Source organism: Equus caballus, chromosome 28, assembly GCF_041296265.1.
Source record: "Equus caballus isolate H_3958 breed thoroughbred chromosome 28, TB-T2T, whole genome shotgun sequence".
Lineage (NCBI taxonomy): Eukaryota > Metazoa > Chordata > Mammalia > Perissodactyla > Equidae > Equus > Equus caballus.
The window spans coordinates 8,944,128-8,962,579 of NC_091711.1; the positions used below are offsets into that span (position 1 = coordinate 8,944,128).

General features: G+C 39.5%; 2 protein-coding genes across 8 annotated transcripts in view; one reads left to right on the plus strand and one right to left on the minus strand.

Annotated features, from left to right (window-relative positions):
- Nucleotides 1-7,700, minus strand: part of CAPS2 (calcyphosine 2) — a 53,243-nt gene extending 45,543 nt beyond the window's left edge. For 3 of the 7 annotated variants that reach the window (XM_023631114.2, XM_070254180.1, XM_023631113.2), the window contains exons 1-2: nt 7,377-7,700; nt 3,502-3,608 (exon numbers count right to left, since the gene is read on the minus strand). In XM_023631114.2, the coding sequence (XP_023486882.2) occupies nt 3,502-3,579 (78 nt within the window). In that variant the 5' untranslated portion in view covers nt 3,580-3,608; nt 7,377-7,700. The remainder of the gene's footprint in view (nt 1-3,501; nt 3,609-7,376) is intronic. The other 4 variants (XM_023631116.2, XM_070254183.1, XM_070254181.1 and 1 more) reach the window with 4 other exon arrangements.
- Nucleotides 7,701-13,838: 6,138 nt separating this feature from the next.
- GLIPR1L1 (GLIPR1 like 1) overlaps nt 13,839-18,452 on the plus strand; it is a 38,596-nt gene continuing 33,982 nt past the window's right edge. Inside the window, exon 1 of the mRNA XM_014736885.3 lies at nt 13,839-14,072. Coding sequence (XP_014592371.3) covers nt 13,896-14,072 — 177 coding nt within the window. The 5' untranslated portion in view covers nt 13,839-13,895. The remainder of the gene's footprint in view (nt 14,073-18,452) is intronic.

The window sequence follows — 18,452 nt, forward strand, 5'->3', positions numbered from 1 at the left end:
TGCAGGATTTCAGCAAGGAAGCGACAAATATATACACGTATATGTTTGTAAATGTTCAATCTTATTGCCAAAAAATTGTGCAAAGACTTGAAAATTACAGTGAGCTTAGTCACCATGGAATGAGAAATATGTATGAATCTTAGGGAAAGTTCAAATAAATAAAAGCAGGAAATAACTCACTCATCAGCACTTACAGCTTACTTCTGAAATGTTATCTAACTGGTCATTTTTGTGATACCGACAGCAAGTACAGAAATTATATTCAAGACTGAGCTTCATCACTCTGACCATAAGAGTAAGAGAAAACAAACTCAGCTCAGAATCAAATTTAATATGGCATTGTTTTAGATACTATCCTAATAAATAATTAAAATATAGCAATGTAAAATCCAAGATGATCATTTAAATTTTAAAAATATATATTATATATAATAAAATAAAAATAAATATAATTTATTAATTATATTAAATTGATAAAATAAAATATAATTTTTTATGTTTGTGTGTGTGTGTGTGTGTGTATATATATATAAAATGTAGCCTAATATAGCAGCATACTTCCATTATCCATCAAAGATTTTCTTAATTGCTTTTGGGGAACATTATGACCTCATCTAACTTTAGGGAGAAAACCTAAATAGAATATACTTGTAGTTGTCATAGTCATCATGATCATCATCATTATTATTCCCCAGAAAGTGTTTTAATAGACCTATAGACTGTCTTCTGAAGTCATAGGCATAAATATTTTAGAATGGCATTTACTTTTCTTGTCTAATTCCAACAAAACTGTGTTAGCCAATCCAGAATAGACAAATTAGTTTACAAATCCCTAGGCTGGGGGTCAGCAAACTATGACCCAGCTCTGTTTTTGCAAATAAAGTTTTATTGGAACATAGCCATATTCATCTGTTTTACAAACTGTCTATATGTTCTCACTACAACAGCAGAGTTGAGTGGTTGGAACAGAGACCACACAGCCCATGAAGCCAAAAATATTTACTACCTGGCCCTTTATTTAAAAAGTTAGATATTTCTGTATCCTCTCATTTAAAAAAAAATAGACTTTAGGGGTCAGCCCCATGGCCTAGTGGTTAAGTTTGGTGTGCTCCACTTTTGGCAGTCCAGGTTTGGCTCCTGGACATGGACCTACACCACTGGTTGGTGGCCATGCTGTGGTGGTGACCCACATACAAAATAGAGGAAGACTGGCACAGATTTTAGCTCAGGGTGAATCTCCCTCAGCAAAAAAAAAAGACTTTATTTAAAATACACCTTTTAAAATAGACTTTATTTTTTAGAACAGTTTTAGGTTCACAGCAAAACTGAGTGGAAGGCACAAAGATTTCCCATACAGCCCCTGATCCCACACATGCATAGCCTCCCCCATTATCAAAATCCCCCACAAGAGTGATACATTTGTTAGAACTGATGAATCTACACTGTACATCATTATCATCCAAAATCCATAGATTATGTTAGGGTTCACTCTTGGTGTTGTACATTTTATAAGTTTAGACAAATTTATACTGACATATATACTGTCTTTTTCACCTTTTATTATAAGCTATTTCTATGCTACTCCTTAAAATCATCTTTTTTATTTTTTTACTTTTTTGGTGAGGAAGATTGCCGCTGAGCTAACATCTATGGTAATTTTCCTCTATTTTGTATGTGGGACGCTGCCACAGAATGGCACGACCAGTGGTACATAGGTCCACATCTGGGATCCAGGCCTGTGACCCCATGGGCCACCAAATTGGAGCATGCAAATTTAACCACTACACCACCTGGCCAGCCCCTAAAATCATCATTTTTATGTCTACATAATATTCCATCTAAAAGTTGTACATTAATTTATCTAATATTTCTCAATTGCTACATATTTTTCAATATATTTTGCACTATTAAAAAACACACTTCAAAAAATATCTTTCTTTTCATTTGGCATTTTCTATATTTTGAATTGTTTCCTTAGGACATATTACCAGGTATGAAATTTTTTGCATCAAATAATTTGAACACTTTTGTAGCTCAATACACACTGCCAATCTCGTTTCCAAAAATGTGGTACCAATTTACAATGCACCAACTCTAGTTCTGAATACTCTCAGTATTACATTTTTCCCCTAATTTAATAGACACATAAAAGAATATCATTATGTTAATTTTCATCCCCTTATCAGTGGAACTGAAGAACTTTTTATATTCTTATCTCCCACATGTATTTATCGTTGTTGGTGTTTATAATGATATTTAAAGCATTAAGTATCGTTTTTTAAAAAGTTTACATATTATTTCTCACTTTTAATTCTAGCTTTTAGAAGACTCCAGAAATGGCAGCTGATAGCTATGATATCAATACTTTGCTGACAAACTCTAAGAGATGATAACCTGATATCTGGGATTATTGTTTTCTTAAGAAACAAGGGTTCTAAGATAAACATAAACTTTTTCCCTAACTCTACCACTAGCTGGACCTTCCTAATACAGAGACGAAGGCATTAAGACCTAAATAAAGATATGATTTTGGCAGAAAAAGGTAATTTTAGAAATCATTTTTTTAAGGACTTAAACCTTGAGCTTTTCCTAACAACCAGGAAAAAAGCTGAAGCATCCACAACATGATAACCAAACAATCAGCGGGAAAGGCGATAACACTGTCCTTGACATTCTGACCAGCAGGAAGGGCTGCTTTGATTCAAATCACCAAATAGTCCGGATTTAACCCATAATACTGCGACCAGGAACCCCAAGGCACTAACTGATCCATACAAAGGGAGATGGTTGAAGACAGAGTAAGGCGCACAGATCTTGAAGTCAGAACCAGAGTTCAAAATCCTGACAAGTCACTGAATCTCTAGTTCTTCCCTATCTTAAAGCAGGGTAATAAGAATACCCACCTCAAAGGTTTGTTGTAAGAATTAAGTGATACGAATTATTGAAACACATATCATGGTCACTGATAAGCAATAGGCATTCAATATTTGAAATAATAAGAATAGCAAGGAAATACACATCATTTTTATGTTTCTAAACTAAATTTTGTATTTACCCAATCCTGTGGTGGATACAGGAACAAAGTAGCTTTAAACTTGCACTTAATTATCAATGATATACACAACAGTGACATTATGAAGGCTGAGAAGAATAAAAGTCCTAATAATAGAAGCCCAGATTCTCTTCCTATCTAGCTAACACAAAATGCATACTGATATTTTCTTCTTCTATTTTTCTTTTTTATATTTTCTGCCGACATACAGATGTTTTTTAATAATAAGAAGAAACAATAAGCTTCATTTAAAAAAATAAAGCTAATTCAAGTAGTGACCAATTTTTAAGTAATAATTATCTTCAATTTTGGTGCTTCAATTATTCAAGTCTAGGAAATATTGATCCTAAATATTTGGGAGTATAAGTAGCCATAAAAACACGAAGAAAGGAATCAGAAAATTATTTAACGAATTATCCTACAAGGGGAAAATCATATAGCATACATACTCGTAGTGGCTTCTTTCTTCCAGAGAATGGCTGAGTTTGACTTGGAGAAGCAGCAATTCCTTTAACCTCTAACTCCATTAAAGTTCACGTATTTATCATGCAGGATACTGTGAAAAAGGTAAAATAAACATAAAATGAAAATTATTACTCTAATTTTAAATAAGCTATGCAAATTACATAATAATACTACATGGAAAGAAATGAGGTGGTTAATCACTTGTACTTCTTTCAACAAAATCAACTTTCTGTGAGGCAATTACATTACGTGAGGCAACAGTTGTGGGGCAGATACTGGTGGGAAGGACGGCCCCCCAAAGATGTCCATGTTGTAATTACCAGGCCCTGTGAATATGCTGCCTTACATGGCAAAAAGGACTTTTCAGACATGATTAAGATAAGGATCTTAGGGGCCAGCTCCGTGGCCGAGTGGTTAAGTTTGCGCACTCCGCTGCGGCGGCCCAGGGTTCGGATCCTGGGCACGGACATGGCACTGCTCATCAGGCCACATTGAGGCAGCATCCCACATCCCACAACTAGAAGGACCGGCAACTAAGATATACAACTGTGTACCCGGGGGGAGGGTTTGGGAAATAAAGCAGGAAAAAAAAAAATTGGCAACAGTTGTTAGCCCAGGTGGTCAATCTTTAAAAAAAATAAAATAAAATAAAAAGATAAGGATTTTCAAATGTGGACATTATCCTGGAGTATCTGGTGGCCCAATGAATCCCCCGGGTCCTTATAAAAGGGAGGCAGGACAGTCAGACTGAGAAAGAGAAGACATAAGGATGGAGGACAGGTCAGAGAGGAGAGAAGATGCTATGGAGCTGGCTCTGCAAACGCAGGGAGAGGTCACTAACAGTCTCCGGAAGCTGGAAGAGGCCAGGAAGGGACTCTCCCCCGGAGTCTGCAAAGACACCAGCCCTGCGGACATCTTGATTCTAAGCCCTGCAGGCCTCATTTGTACTTCTGGCTTCCAGAACCATAAAATAATGAATTTGTTTTAAACCACTAAGTTTGTGGTAATTGTTTACAGCAGCAAAAGGAAACTCATGCACGTACCTCATCTCCACCACAAAGCAATACAAATTTACTTTCTTTACTCTTTTCCTAAAATTTTATGAGTTTTGATTTTTGCCAGAGTAGGCTGATGAAAATATTTTTAGCAAACAGAATCTGTATCTAATGCAAAGAATAAAGTGGAGTGAATGGTCCAATTAGTAATTATGAAGTGATAGGTAAAAATGCTTGCAAGAAAATATGCAACTTGCAAATATGTACAAAACAAAAATCACATGACTATCTCAGTCATCCAAATTTTGTGTGTATATATATATATTTCTTTTTGGTGAGGAAGGCTGTCCCTGAGCTAACATGTGTGCCAATCTTCCTCAGTTTTGTATGTGGGATGCCACCACAGTGTGGCTGACAAGTGGCGTAGGTACGCGCCCAGGATCCGAACCTGTGAACCCAGGCTCCTGAGGCGAAGCGTGCAACTAACCACTATGCCACTGGGCCAGCCTCCCAAATTTTGTATATTTTATTTTATACTTCGACCTTATGTTCCCAAGGATATATTTGTGCCTAATGATTCATTCATACCTTCTTTTTCTATTGTTAGACTTGGATTTATTCGAATAGTAATTTTTTTTTTTAAGGAAAGATAGCACAGCATAGCGTCAGCTTGGAGTCAGATAGACTGACATTAAAATTCTCATTTCTGACACTTTCCCATAGTGTAAGCTTGGATAAGAACTTTAATCTTTCTGAGCCAATATTTCTAAAATGAGTTTAATGTTAGCACCTTTCTAATCCTCCTCTACCCTGTGGAACAGGGTTAACATTCAATACATGGCAGCCATCATCATTATCATAAAAACGTAGTTTTATTTTATACTCAATGAAGTAAGGAACGATAACTCAGTTCCTTACTAACTTATCTATATAGTTCCCTTCGCCCTATTTCCACAGCCCCTCCCCTACAAACTCCTTGCTCTAAGCTGGAATTCTACTATAAGAGCAAAGTCAAGATGACTTACCGACCAACAGTAGCCATGTTCTGAAAACATCACAAATCATCAGATTTGAAAATAGTCCTATAGCAGTAGCCAGCCTATGGCTTTCTTTTCAGGGATATCTTTCACAAAGAAGCCAGTATTTAAACTTGTTTTTGGTTTGGATGGGGGAGGGAGTAGTTGTTTACATTTAACCACATCAAAAGAGCTGTTCTATTTGTCATGAGGGTTAGTGGCCAACAACCCAAGCTGAGACACGGATGCTCAGCAAACAGCTAAGGGATTTTCTCCACACGTCAGTGTCACAATTATTTATACCTTAGTAACATTACAGCCATTTAAAATCACTAGAGGTCACTTTAAATCATTATAATGCATTTGGAAATAATAAAAACAACAAAATTTAAACCCTCAAATGTCCAGGTCATCCTAGTCCCTGGACTTCCTCCGGCACGACAGTCATCACGCTTCACTGTAATTAGTTCTTTTCATCTCCTAATAATGTTGGTATCTCGTGCTATATTAATAGCAGGTACTTAATAAATATTTACTTAGTCAATCAATAAATTAATGCATAGTCTCAATAAATTAATGCGTAGTATGTGTAATAGCTGTACACATTTTAAACATATTCTTATATCAGTTTCACTTCTCTGCACTTATAATTATGACATGATCACAATGCCCACATATAAATTGTCTTCAAACAATTAGATAACATGTTTGTAGCATGAGCAGTAACTATTTTTCTTCACCACTATACTGTAAGCCTCATAAAGGAAGGACTACCATTTTGTTCACCCTATATCTCAGCACTTAGCAGAAAGCCTAGAAAATAGTAGGAACTTAAATATTTGTTAAATAAGTGAATTCAGTCAATTCGGATATGAGTTATTTCAAAACTACAATTACTAGCATACAAATGGTTCATTCAGATATGGGAGCCTTCAAAGGGCCCGTCATCATATAGGGGGCCTCCAGAACCCACAGCACAGAGCACTCAGCTCAGCGATACCCTGTGTCAGAGAGAGAAAGCTCAACCTTCGGATTTCCACACTGAGGAATCTGAGACCCAGAAAAGTGAATTTTACTTTGCCAAATTATTTGCCAGTTATTACAGACCCTGTATTCACACGTTTCAGCCCCCTTTCCAGTTCTGCACCCCTCCTGGTACAGGTGATAGTCAGAAGAAGGGGAGGGGAATTAGCCGCAGAGACTAAAGAACACCGGAAACCTAAACTTGGTGGCAAAAGAATCAGCATTTCAAACAAATGGGCTGTGAGCCCATCTTTGGAATGGATGCCAAGGGTTGTCTTTGTCCTAAAACACTGACCATCCAGCTGGGGTGTGTTGAGGGTGGGGGAGGATGGGGGGATAAGGAGGGAAGAGCACTTCCGAATGGTTTGTCTCTGCCCAAACTGCTGCCAAGACGCGAGATGTTACTCCTAACATGAAATGAATGTTGCTGACTAACAGATCCACAACTTACCATATTATCTTTAGAGCTACCAAAAAGAACTGAACTCGCCTACCCCTTCCCTCATTTTTTAAGGATGATTATTTCCAATTCTAATTACCATCACTTCTCTCTTGGCTAGTGACATTAGTGACTATAATGTTGCTTTTACCAAATCAGAAGATAGTAGAAAGCAAAGAATAAATTGATCAAAACCAGTCCATAATCAAGGAGAGGAAAGAGATTTGTAAATACAATTTAATATCTAAGCCCCCCGCAGGAGACCAAGTGATTACAAACCCAAGTATTTGAATTGAACCTGGCATCATTCCTAATTTCAAACACAGCAGAGTAATTGCCCCCGCCCCCATGACTCCCCGAAAAGTTGAGATTATACTTAAGAGTACCTGCAATGTACCAAGAGGAATGCTCCACCTTGTTCCTGTCTGGAATTCACGGACTGGGATGGGACACCAGAGGCAACCAACCTCACTTGACCAACAATTTGGGTAAAGAGCAAGTCCGGAGTGGGAGGGCTGGGAAAGCTACAAACCAGGGCGGCTCCCCGAGAACCCTCCTGAGACAGCTTCAGACACACAGTCTTCAGCGAGGCTCGGGCCGCGCAGGCCGGCGTCCTCGGTTGCCCGGCAACAGGCGCCTCCCCGGGGGCCTCCAGTCCCTCTCTCGCTTCCTGGGAAAAGAAGTCCACCGGCTGCCACCGCCTCCCCCTCGCCGTCCCTCTCGCCGCCCCGCCCCAGAGTCCCGCGCCCCGCGGAGCCGAGCCCGCGCGCGCCCCTCCGACCCCGGCGCCCCGCGGAGGAAGCCCGCGCGCGCTCCCCCGACCCCGCCGGGCACGGGGCCGCTCGCTGGCAGGCGCGGTCGCAGCTCGAAGGGCAAAGCCCGGGCGTGCGCGCTGGCGTAGTATGTAATTCTTCATTTCAGGGAATTCTGCTTAATGTGTTTTATACAGCATTACTTTAAATATGCATGCACATATACATATATGATCACATATGTAATTATGGATATAATTACAAATGAAAATACTTATATAATGGAAAAGGAACGGACCAAGGAATCAGGAAACTTCCGTTGTATTCTTTGCTCTGCACACCATGTCTTTGGGTGTCAGCTCCTGATCAATCAAAGGAATAGTCTGGTTTGAGAGGTTTCTGAGGTTCCACTCCCCTCTAATATGCGTCACTTTCCTGAATTACACAGTCAAGCGTCAGATACCTGAATTGGGACTACGATCTTCTGAAGCCTGATCCAGTTCTCTTCCCGCACAATCAACTTGTTTCTCTAATCTTCAGTGTCTTTTCAAAATTAGCTTCTCTCAAAATGCATGTATCTCAATTTGCAGGTGGGAGCCAGTTTTGGAGTAAAAATACAAATATATCTAAAAGCATAACAGTAGTGAAGTCAATGGGTATCAGGCAATCACTCCTGTTTCTCTCCTACACTCCAGGAAGTTCCCCCACCCCCCAAAGATAAACTGAGAAAAAAAGGAAAAAGGAAACAAAAACTGAACTTCAATTTTTATAAGCTTGTCAAAGACCTTAAAAAATTCTACTACTCAACTAACCTTGCCCCTTCCACAAATAGGTATTGAAGACAAGAGCATTAGAACCTGTCCTTGTCTGTTCCTGGCACGGAGGCTCAGTACACATAAATTGCTCCAGTATTTCTGAATACACTTCTTTAAGCTATTAGGAACATGGTCTAAAAAAACACATTTACACAATTCAGATATTGTGTTAAAACATCTATTATAAAAGCAATAATCATGGATCTATGTTTTGATTATATAAATTGTACTTTTCAGTCAATTTTCAAAACAATTAACTACTCTATGAAAGTTCTGTTGTTATTACAGCCAATTAATGTCTGTATACAAAATGGAACTAAATTAGCTATATGTTAACCCATATTATTTGCAGATCCAAAATAATTTGCATTTGAAGCTCAAGACACATCCATTGAACACCTGCTATCTGCAAATAAATGCAATGTTAGAAAAAGTGAAGTATATAAGCCTACTCAACGTTGCCTTTTAAATTTTTAAGTCTAAAATATTTATTGAGCCCCTAGCGTGTCTGTGACAAATGAGATATAGTTTCTAAAGGAGCTTACAATTGTATACAACTTTATTAGAAAGTTAAAGCGTGCTCATTTCTTCATTCAACAAATATTTGCTGAGGGCACACGGGCTCAGTATCTGCTCTGGGTGCTGCTAGAGCAGTGAAGCAAACAACTGCACTGCTTTAGTGAAGGTTACAATCTCATAGAAGCAACAGCATTAAATAAACAAATGTCCAATGTGGAGTAGCAATTAACACGGTGAGGAAAAATACAGCGGGCTAATGGGATAGACACTGGCATGTAGGAGGTGTATGTCGTGTGTAGCTGTATGATCAGGTATGGCTTCAATGGGGGGAATTCTGCAGGTAAAGGGGACAGCAAGTGCAAAAGGCCTGAAGAGACAGCATCCTCGTCAAACTGGCAGATGTGGCTGAGGTAGAGCGAGCCAGGGGAGAATGTAGGAGAGGGACCCGAGATTAACTGCGGTCAGGTTCTGTAGTGCCTTGGGGGCCATACTGAGGTCTTCAGATTTTATAAGTGTGGTAAGAGGTCGTTAGAGGGTTTTGAAAAGAGGAGGGCTTATGTTTTAAAATCTGGCTGTTCTATGGAAAATAAATTGTAATGAAGTAGGAATGGATACTGAGAAACTGAGTAGAAAGGTGTGACTGCCTTTGTCCAGTAAGAAATGGTGGTGGCTCTAACCAGGATGTTGGCAGTTTGCAGAATGGAAAGAAGTGTTTGGATTCAGGATATAGTTTAAAAGTAGAGCTAACAGGATTTGTAAATTGATTGAATGCAGTGTTTGAGAGGAAAGGAAGAATAAAGTAATAAGGCACATGAAGTGTTTGGAGGAGTAAGAGGGTATGATGATTAATTTTATATGTCAACTTGGCTAGATGATGGTGGCCAGGTGTTTGGTCAAATACCAGTCTAGATGTTTCAAAAAGATAGTTTTTAGATGTGAGTATCATTTAAATCAATGGACTATGAGTACAGTAGATCACTCTCCAAAGTGTGGGTGAGCCTCATCTAATTGGTTGAAGGCCTTAAAAGCAAAGACTGAAGTTTCGCAAAGAAGATGGGATTCTGCCTCCAGAGTGCAACATGGGAAGTCTGCATGAGTTTCCAGCCTGCAGCCTCAAGTCTGCAGCATCAGCTCTCGCCGAGTCTTCCACCTGTCTGCTGGCCATGCAGACTGGGCTTGCCAGCCCCACCATTGTGTGAGCCAATTTCTTTAAAATCTCTGTCTGTGAGTATGTGTGTGTGTGTGTGTGCTTGTGTGTGTGTGTGTGGGTGTAAAGTGGGGGGCATATGTTCTGGTGTTCCTTTCTCTGGATAACCCTGACTAATGCAGAGGGAAAAAGAGAAATAGACACAGGAACATGAGGTGATTTAGTGACAGGAGATTCCTTCTAATTGGAGGACCTTGTAAAAGGAACTAACATTTGATCGCAGTCTTAAAGATTCATTTGTTAATTGGTTCGTCAAATATTGAACTCCTCTGTTGAGATGCTTGGGATACTGTAGTAAAAAAATAGCAAATAAGCAGTCCCTCCTCGTGGGGCTTGCATTCAATTAAGGGGAGAGATGATGGCAATAAAAATAAGAAAATTGCATCATAAGATGTGAGGATAAGGGCTATGGAGAAGCGTAAGGCAGAAAAAGGCTAATGGGAAGTGACAGGGTAGGATGGGTAACATACAATCCCACTGTCAGGTCTTTTGAAAAGGTGTAATTGGAGCAGATGTTTGGAGGAGGTGGTAAAGGAGCCGTGGAGCTTTCAGGGAAGAGACTTCTAGCTGAAGAAACAAGAGCAAGCGCCCAGCGGCAGGAGCACCTTGGCTTTTTCAAGGAGCAACAATGGGGCCAGAGTGTCTGGAGGAGGGAAAAGGGAGGGGAGAGAAGCAGGAGATGAGATCAGAGAGGGGCACTACTGTGTAAGGGCCTGGAGGCCCTTGTGAGGCCTCGGGATTTTGCTGTGAGTGCCTGGGCAACCGATAATTGGAAGATTTTGAGCAGAGGAGTGACATGATCTGACTTACATTTAACAGCATCACTCTGGATGCTGTGTTGAGAACAGTATTTAAATATTTGAATATGAAGATTATAAATATAGATAAAGGCAATGGAATGAGGTCTTAGAAATACTCTCTTATTTTCCTCTAGAGATTTTTTTCACATTTAAGTCTTAATCTGGAATTTAATTTTGTGTAACGAAAAGGAAGTGATTAAATCTTACATTTTTCCACAGGATAAGTAATTATCTGAGAATATTTTTTAAGAAGCCCATATCACCTAACTCATCAAAAATGCCATCTCTGTTGTATACCAGTTTTGAGAGGTACATACGGGTACTTCTTGACTATTTTTTCATTCTATCTACAGTCATGCACTACGGAAGGACATTTTAGTCAACAATGGACTGCATATAGGATGGTGGTCCCATAAGATTAGTACCGTACAGCTAGGTGTGTAGCAGGCTATACCATCTAGGTCTGTGTAAGTGCACTCTGTGATGTTTGCACCTGAAAAAATCGCCTAAAGATGCTTTTCTCAGAATGTATCCTCCATCATTATGTGGCACATGACTATATTTATAACTGAATACCAATAAAAGTAGTATACTTTCAAACCTTGAGTTGCAGCTCAAGTTGTAATTCAAGAAACATCAATAATCTTAAATACATATGAAGAAAGAAAAAAGTAAAAACTCTTTCTGATTTCTTGACTTCTATTGGGTTGATTAAATATCCTTCTTTTGTCATTTTCCCTCTACTAGCTTGGTATTTCTTTCTTTTAATAATTATTCTTAAATTTTAATACGTATGCATCACTCAACAGAATCAAAAGTTAGCATCTCCACTCTTCCCACAGCAATACAAGACCTTGGAATAGTTCACCTGTGATCACTAAGCTTTCCCATCTTCCATCTGATTTTTGCCTGGTGTTACAGTTCCACTTTGTATTTATACTCTTTCTCCAGTATCCACATGTTTTCCTCTTGCATCTCCTTCAAGTATTTGCTCAAAAGCCACCTTTTCAGAGACATCCACACTCATCATCCTATTTAAAACCACAACCTGCCATCCCCACCACCACACCCCCCTCAGAGTCCCTATAAACTCCTTAGCCTCATTTATTTTTTCCATAGATATTACCACCTTTCTAAATCGTGCTATAGCATTTATTTATTATGTTGTCATGCATTGTGTTTCCCTTCACTAGGATTCTAGAAAGGTTTTGTTTTGTTTTTTTATGGTTATATCCCAAGCACCAAGAAGAACACCTGGTACATAGTAGTCACTCAAAACACTTACGTATACTAAAGCCTGTATACGATCACAGTGTCTGCGTCTGAAGAGTAGACTACAGGAGGTGAAGAATGGGAGCAGGAGGAGCCACTAAGAAGCCACTGCAATTATGCACAGAATCAAGGAGGTGCCATTTCGAATGGTGAGCAGTGCTCAAGGTCGGAAAATACAAAGACAAATTCAACAGGATTTACTAAGGACTAAAGCCTCCAAAGTTGGGGGCCTGAGCCATCAGAAGGATGGGGCTGCCAGGAACTGAGACAGGGAAGACGTGGGAGGGTCCGGATGGGGGTGTGGGATATCGGAAGCTCAGTTTGGACTGTGTATGTAATTCCGAAGTCACATATATTGCAATTCTTCATTAGTAGATAATGGACCAGAAATATTTTCTCTATTGCTCAGTCGAATTTTCATTAGGATCCTTGTATTTTTCTCCATTTTATAACTTAGTTTTCTGCTTTCTATTAAAAAGTGGTAACTAGTTGCATCAAAGTTGTTTTTCTTAATGGCAAGGCTAATTGACTAGAACATTCAGTAGGTGTAAATATGTGTTCACTTGAATTAAATGGCATTGTAAACAACATCAAATCATCCAATAAAGATATTTATTTGAAACACAGAAACAGTGAGAAATGTCAGTTAATGTCAGAAAAAGTGCCGGTTTATTATTGAATAACAATATAACCGATATAATGAATTTAAAACATTAAGCCACATGAACCTGATTTATATTGCAACGTAGGTAAAATAACAGTGTCCTCTGGCCTAGTCGTTAGCACGCCAACCTAGGCAGAGCTTCATCTGAAGTTCACTAGTCACCAAAGCAGGTCTGTTCCAGATTTAAGTACCAAGAGAAGATTTTGTCCAGAGAACTACTTGGCTACACTTTTCCAGTATCTATTTTTATCTTTCTAGGTCAGTCTCTTCAAATGAGAAAAAGGCAATAAATTATTAAATTTTTACAAAGTAAAGATTTAAGATCACATTATGTCGTCGAGTGTTCAAAATGTCTACTCTTGCTGTATTCCCAATCTCTGAGGAAACGGACAATATGATGCTGCAGTTTATTTAAAACAGTAAAAAAGCTCTACACAGAAGCTGAGTCTGTGAAACTAATATACAGGGTTTTGCACAGGCCTGGCCCAGTGTCAGCATCTAATACATGTCGTCCTTTTACATAACACTGTGCTGCCTGCATGTTACAATCTGGATTGTAATCCAGGCACCCTCAGCAGTGATTCCGGATTGGGTCCGCAGAAAGCTCCTCGGATGGTTAAAACTGCACCAGAGGGCGACTCAGGGTTTCCCTGTGGCCCAGGGTTCTGGAGCGGGCTAATCCTGCCGCCTGTCCGGCCTCGGCTCTGTCCCTGCCCGCCGGCCCGGGCCGCTGCGCATCCCCTCGCTGGCCTAGAGCCTGTGCGGACGGACGCACGGAGCCGGACGAGAGCGTGGTCCCCAGAGGCGGGGGGCGGGGACACTCACTGGCCCAGCCGTTGAAGGTCTGCGCAGTCGGGGCATTCTCTGCGTCCCACCATGGTTCTGAGGAAGAAACTCAATTGTTTATGGACCTTAAGTCTCTGTCTAGTAGCCAATAAATCGCTTCCCAAAGTCCCCTCCATCACAGACCAGAGTTTTATAGACGCTTGCGTCAAGAGTCACAACGAAATGCGTGGCAAAGTCGATCCCCCCGCGGCCAACATGAAACACATGGTGAGAAAGAACTCGGGCCGGGATCTTATTTCTCTGGTTCGTCCTAAGGCATCTGGGGAATAAATTCATAGACTCATTTGTATGAAATAAGTCTGGACTTTCAGCATGCAGTTAAAAATCACAGGTTGGCTGAGCTGTCTCCTCCAGGGTAGCATAGGAGTGGATGGGAAAGGAAAGCTTTAAGTTCTTCCTTGCCAAGACTTAGAGGATTTCGCTCCCTTGTGCGGGGTTCGGGACGGGGAGAGGAGGTTGGGGAGGGCCGTGTTTGTGAATTGCTTGGTTTATGGTTCAGGCTTCTCTACGCTGCACGGGTTCCGCCCCCTCCGTTTTGGCTAGCGCTTCCCACGCCACACAGTCAAGGTACTGTGCATAAAAGAACTAGCACTGGCATGGAGAGTCTGCTTTGTTCTCTTATCTATTTTTATATCTTATGAACTCGAGGTTGAAACAACAGTACATGTGTGGTGTTCATCTGAAAAAAACAATGTTCTACAAGGATATAAATAGTGAAATCACTGCTTGAAGAATATCAGATTGTCAATTCATGAAAAACAATAAATATGTGAAGTTTAATTTCAAAAACCTTGACTGATTGTTGTAGATCTCCGTCATATAGACAATAAAGCAAAACAAGAGTGCTCTATTGAAGAATGAGCATAAAGAACATGGGATTATTAAAGTAATCCATAGAATTTACAAATTTTTAACAAATTGACTGTGAATTTTACTGCTGGAGATTTCCCTTGCATTATAACTTTTTCTTGCATGTAAATACGATGTCATCATGAAATTATGAACATAACTGTGGATAGCATTAGTCTTGCTTATGTATGTACTAGGCAGATGTAGCTGTACTGTAACTCTTATATCTGCTCCAGCTTTCTTCCTGTCTAGCCAGCAGAAAATAAAGTGGAAGTAGTTATAAAGTCACAACTCAGGCACTAAAACAAGCTCAAAACTGCACTATGCTGCTACATGAGAAAAGGATGTAAATTTAGGAAATATTGGATTAAGCAAAAATAAACCCATCTCTTTAATCAGAATTGTTAAAATGTTTTGATATGTAACACATACTTTAATCTCCAACAGGTTGGGACGGTCAATGGCATGTTTTGTTATGCAGTTTGCTCTATATTTCAGTATCTTTTTTTAAGAACTATTTTATGTTATAAAAATGCTACTTAAATATGTGTGTGTATATTTACATATATATACACATATTCTATATAAACACATATATATGCTATATTTTCCAAAGGAAACAATGAAAGGGTGAACATAAAATTAATTTAAATTTACATAACTACCTGCAGGAGAGAGGGAAGAAAGGAGTAGGGTGGAGGATACATGAATGAAAACAAGCCTTCTTTGGACTCACTTTGTTTTGTAGTTTGACTTTGTAAACGTGTAAAAGTCTTTGTTGTTTTTACCATTTGCGTTGTGGGGGATCAGAATTGGCCACCCCAAAATATGTGTCTTTGCCTTGCCTTGATTATTTTTAAGAACAAAAGACTCTGAAAGAAACTATGACCTTCCCTCTAAGTGCCTAAAAGAAATTTAAAATAAAGGCCTGTCCCCAGGACAGGCCATCACCATAGATAACTCTGGGTTTCGGCAGACTGGGAGGACCCTTGCTAAGCCCACTCTTATCAAAGTTCTATTTACCAAACATTTGCTTTTCCATCTCCATGTGAATTGCCTTCCTCTCCTTTGAAGCCCCAAACCACCACCCCCAACATCCTCCTTTGTCTTTAGCTGAAAAAGGTGTTTAAGATGAGAACCTCTGCCATTTTGGCAAGTTTCTCAGTTTGCCTGAGTCTCTCTCATGTATACATGTTATAAAGCTTTGTTTAATTTTCTCCTGTTATTCTGTCTCATGTGAAATTAATTCATAGTCCAGCCAGAAAGACCTAGAGTGGCTACAGGAAATGTCTTCCTCCCCTACAGCATTTTCTGGGTCTCTTCATTTCTGTGTGCAAATCCATACTTCCACCTGGTATCATTTTCTTTCCACCTAAGGGACATTAACATTTCTTATACTGTGAGTCTGTCGGTAATTAATCCTATCAACTTTTTATGTCTTTGAAGTCTTTATTTCTTCTTAATTTTTGATAGATATTATCACTGGGTATAGAATTCTAGGTTGAACTTTCAAGATGTTTTCCCACTATCTTCTATCTTCTTACACATTGTTTGTGATGAGAAATCTGCTGGATCATTGTCTTTGTTCCCATGTACCTCGTATGTATTTCTCCTCTGGCTGCTTTTAAGAATTTCTCTTTATCCTTTGTTTTGAACAATTTGATTATGATGTGCCCTGGTATAGTATTGTTCATGTTTCCTGGGGTTCATTGAGCTTCTTGAATCTGCAAATTTTAATCAAATTAGGAAAATGTTAGCCATTGCAGATAATTTTTTATCAGATGCCAGATACTTTGAATTTTACTTTGCTGGGTGATGGTTATTTTTGTATTTCTATAAATATTCTTGACTTTTTTTCCTGCCTTGCATTTATGTTACTTAGCATTTTGATCCATTTGTGTCTTGTTTTTAAGATTTGTTAGGCAGGACAAAAGCAGTGGTTTAGCCTAGGGATAATTATCACCCACTATTAAGGCAAGACCTTTCTGAGTACTCTACACAATTCCCAAGACCGTGAGGTTTTCCAATCTGCCTAGTGGGAAGAGGCATTATACTGAATACTGTGTGAGCCTTAGGTAATATTCCCTCTTATCCTTTTGAGTGATTCATTCCCTGGCCTAGGGTAGGTTCCTTATATGCATATGCTAATCAGCACTCTGCTAAACACTCCAGGGGACCCTCTGAACGTCTTCGGAGTTCTCTTTCTGTGCAGGTCTCTCCTTTCTGGTACTCCTTTATGGCCTGAAAATTCTCTCCAGGCAGTAAGCTCAGGCACTCGGAGGGCTCCCCTTGCTGGTTCCCTCCTCTCAGGGATCACTGTTCATTGTTGCCTGATGTCCTGTGTCTTGACAGCTGCTTTTTCACATATTTTGTTTTTATTGTTTCAAGTGGGACGGTAAAGCTGGTCCTGTTACCCCATCTTGGCCAGAAGCAGAAGTGCTGACTGTTGACTAAGTCTTCAACAGGAGTTTGCCCTGTCTTCCACTACTAAATCATCCAGGAAAACCAGGTGCCTCATTTCTCATATCAATTTCTGTATCTGTCAGAAAATGATAGACTATGCTCTGTTAACAAATAAATCCTGAAATCGCACAGGCTTTCATTTCCCATTTTTTATTTTTTATTGACATTAAACTATAAAACATAATGATTTGATATATGTGTATATTGTGAAATGATCACCACAATCAGTTTAGTAAATGTCCATCATCTCGTATAGTTACAAAATTTTTTCTTGTAATGAGAACTTTTAAGATCTAATCTCTTAGCAACTTTTAAATATGCGAGACAGCATGGTTAACTGTAGTCCCCATTCTGTACTTTATATCCCCAGAACTTATTTGTCTTGTAACTGGAAGTTTGTACCTTTTGACCATCTTCATCCATTTTGTCCATGCCCCCAACTCCCCCTCCAGCAACCGCCAATCTGTTCTCTGTATCTACGAGTTTGGTTTTTTTAGATTCCACGTATAAGTGAGCTCTTACAGTATTTGTCTCTCACTGTCTGCCTTATTTCACTTAGAATTCTTCAAACAAAAGTTTAATGTCTCACTCACACAAAGTCCACTAAACAATACATGTTTAGTATCTTACTTGCACCACTCTCCACATCACCTCTTCTCCATGCAGTGCTTTCAGCTGTTTACATCTTGGTGCCATCATGCCGACACATGTTCTTCAGAGTCACCGTTGAGAAAGCTAGAGGGTTGCACAGGAGTGTTTATGATCTGGCCTGGAGGCGATATGTCGTTCCTACCCATATTCCTCTCAGCAAAATTAGTCTGATGACCCTAGCCTGCTTGCATTAAATGTCTCTACCACAGAACTGCTTCTGTGGCCATCAAATATTCTTTTATTCCTTTCCTCCTGTACGCAGAACAAATTCAAGGCCTCCCTCAAAGGGTAAAACCCAATATCCTATCCAGCCACTGAATCAGAGTCTAACATCTCTGAGTGGTATGCAACAATCTCTCCAACAAGGTTGGTTGTGGGCACTCTTGGCCTAGTGACTGTGTCTGCCCTCCACATAAGCAATATTCAATAGTAGCACAAAGAGAAGACAATCATAACAAACACTTCTATTCAGAAAGTGGAAGAATGGGAGCCACACAGCAATCATTGGTTCAGAGCAATTCTGAAATCTGTAGGGCAGGTATTGTGAAGACCTGCTAGACTGGGGGTCAGAAATTTCTTTAATTAGAGGTAGTAAGAGTTCCCTTATCCATTGGTTTCTGTGGT